The following is a 3,344-nucleotide window of genomic DNA, read 5'->3' on the forward strand; positions in this document are numbered from 1 at the left end:
ACGTGTCACGGTACTTGTCTATCCCAAATTCATGTATTTGGTTTTGATGTTATATATATATGTTATATTTGTTATTCTCGTGGGATTTTGTCTATGTGTGTTACATTTTAGTGTTATGTCGTTGTTCTCCTCTTATATTTAATGCGTTTCCCTCGGTTTTAGTTTGTTATCCCGATTTTGTTTTTTGTCCATGGATTTATGAGTTTTGAACAGCGGTATACTACTGTTGCCTTTATTTAGTATAGCGTTCATTATCACTGAACATGCATAAATAGAATGTGGCGGGTTTAAACATGTTTACGAGCGTCAAAAACGTCCCATTATTTTTGAAGTGATGACCAGCATGGATTATGTTAAGTAAACATCTACTGTTCAGTGACGATCTAACAAAAACATTTAGAACGCCAAATCAATAACGAAATTGAAATTGGAAGCAGAAAAAGAACAAAAAAAGACAGAATACTAGTAGTAACTTCCTACCAATCAAAAAGAGAAATTAAGGGATTTTGTTTATTAACTCATTTCACTAGCCCAAAGCAAAAGAACAAAGCATGTTTTGCTGTTACTAATCTCAAAGTCGCACTGAGCCCTTCAACTTGAGAAAATGATACCATCTGTTTCTAAATATTTTTGTTAAGATTATATTACAAGTAGCTCATTGAAAGAACACACTGAAACGAAAACGCAGTTTGAAAACTTCAAATACACAGCCATAAAATGAGTAAACAGTAAGTTCGATAAAATACTAACAAAGAATCACAAATGATGTATATCTATTTTTTTAAGCATTTATTTTTATAATTTCCATGTTTGATTTCATCGTCGTAACATCATTTTCTTTTTGTAATAAATATTGATGTACACCATTATGTCCTTTGTTCATTAATTAGTTTTGACACAACTACACCAACAAACTTCATACGAATCCATATCTTCGGCTTGGTCAGAGCTATATATAATTATCAATACTGACGTATACAATAGCTCTGTAAGTATTGTCGCTACGCCCGAATAAGCAATCTCTTTCTCATACAATCCGGTACCTCGATACGACTTTTTATTGGATGGAAGGCATCCATTTACGATATTAACCAAGACGTGATGTTTCCATGTCTTCACCTAGCCAGTAAATGGTGAAAAATATTTGAAAGTCTCTTTTTCTTGGATTTGATGACAGACAATAAAACATCTTCAAAGACTTCATTCACTTCTTCCTTGTTATATGATGAACATTCAACGTAAGCATCAATTCCATATTTATCCATTACACTTAGATATTCTTCCTTCGATACATTATTGTTTTCATCATTATCTTGAATGTCTTTACCAGTGGCAACTAAAATAACTGGTGTCTTTTTGCAAAGTTTCCTGATTTCAGGAATCCAGAATGTCTCTATACTTTCAAAAGAGTCTCTGTCACTTAGATTAAAGCATAGTATAAATACTTCTGACTTTTTATAGGACAGTGTTCTTATGTCTTTGTAATCATGCTGAAAAATAAACATATGAAGGTTTTAAAACAAAAGAATGACGTGCGAAAGCTTTAATTTAATCTAATGTGTATGTATTTTTAAGAATTACCAAATCAATGGAAATCCCACTGCGAATTTCGTGGACGCATTTAAAATTCTTCTTTGTATTAAAGTATCAATTAATTATTTACAAAATATCTTTAAATAAATAATTAATCTGATACAAGACTAGGTTTTTCCACGTAAAGTCTCTCCTTTAAATCCACTCTTGTGACGGTTATTTAAGTTTATTTTACGATAAAGATGTATCTTTTAATCAAGTGTTGCAATGACATTTATTTCTAAATCATTAAACCTTATTTGGTGGCTAGTAATTTAGTTAATAAGTAAATGTCGACACAATTATTTTGCCTATTGACAAAATAGAAAGTATGAGGACAATAGTGAACGTATATTCTGTAAACACATATACATCTAGAGATATATATACGTCGCTTAAGATAGCAAACAATGTTAAATAAATCCTTTTTATTTCATTTTCTTCCGATACAATTAAATGTTCCAAAAAACATTGTATTTCATTCTTTTCAGGTATCCGTCTACATTACTCAAATAAAAGAACTAGTAATTCAATCTTACCTGTCCAGAAGAGTCTACAATCCTGAGAGTATATCTGTCTCCCATAAACTGTGTAAGTACAGAATGCTCATTAGTCACTGTAGCTTCGTAATCTTCTATCGTCATATCACCAATAAATGTTTTACAGATCTGAGATTTCCCCACCATTCCATCTCCAACTATGGTACATGTTACGGTCCTTTCACTTTCGTGTGAGATCATTATGGTTCGTGAGTTAGTTAATTTTGTATACAGGTAAAACATTAAATGATTCTCTCTAAAACAACTGATGTCTTTATATACCGAAACCGTCAGGTATTGACCCGGAAATATAAAACGAATAACCTTGAAATCTGACAAAAACAGTATGTTGTTTCAATATGAAAGATATTTAATGCTGTTTACAAGTTTATATCATGGTTATTCATTTTTTTTGAAAAATTCAATAAGAAATATAGTACTTCTCATTTTGAATATATGGTTTATCTTTGGTAAATAACAATAATGTGTCGCGTAAAATGCCGGTGGTGCAAACTGTTAAAAAAATTAAAAAAATAAAAATTATACATCAGTTAACGACAACCACGGAATGACAGTCTTCAGACATGAGAAAGGCACATATAGTGTGTGGCAACGTTAAACATGTTTTCGGGCTGCCAACCCTCCCCTAACTTAGGACAGTGGGGTAATAGCAAACGAACAAAATTTTATAATCAGTTGAACAAGGACTTATCTCGTTAGATTGATACAAAGCCCCGAACAAAACAACTAACAAAAACACTATATCGCAATCTTCAAATATGAGTTCACTAGTAGCTACTAAAAGCTATTTCAAAGCCAATAACAAGTTATATTAAGTCGTGTAAATAAGACTGAAATATTCATCAGCACGCATCCAATATCCAATGGATATTGACCAAGACGTCATTATCAGCCAAAAGAAAGTTTGACTGTGTGTAATGTCAATGCAATCTATGTTAACGTATTCATGATTTGGGAAAATATACAAGGGGCAGGATTACATTTTAGTGAAAGACATACTGAATAATAATCTCAATAATATGGTAATTTTTAAAGTCTTATCTACAGCTTCCTAAAAAATGTAACTACTTTTCATAATTTTGAGCTATGAAATGTGGAGAAAAGTCTTTTCATTTACTTGGCGATACGAGTTTTCCGTATCCCCATAATTCTTCCTAAATGATTCAAACCAATGGAAAATCCATTTTTGATTTCTTGGAAGTCTTTAAATTA

General features: G+C 31.5%; 1 protein-coding gene across 1 annotated transcript; it reads right to left on the bottom strand.

Moving 5' to 3' along the window:
* Positions 1-787: 787 nt before the first annotated feature.
* On the bottom strand, positions 788-2,381 carry LOC139516893 (cell division control protein 42 homolog). The gene is made up of 2 exons (XM_071307314.1): positions 2,112-2,381; positions 788-1,490 (listed from the first exon to the last, which is right to left on the bottom strand). Exons 1-2 carry the CDS (start codon positions 2,352-2,354, stop codon positions 1,116-1,118), a joined length of 618 nt encoding a protein of 205 aa, XP_071163415.1. The 5' UTR covers positions 2,355-2,381; the 3' UTR covers positions 788-1,115.
* Between the last annotated feature and the right edge of the window lie 963 nt (positions 2,382-3,344).

Source organism: Mytilus edulis, chromosome 3 (assembly GCF_963676685.1).
Source record: "Mytilus edulis chromosome 3, xbMytEdul2.2, whole genome shotgun sequence".
In the NCBI taxonomy this organism is placed as follows: Eukaryota; Metazoa; Mollusca; class Bivalvia; order Mytilida; family Mytilidae; genus Mytilus; species Mytilus edulis.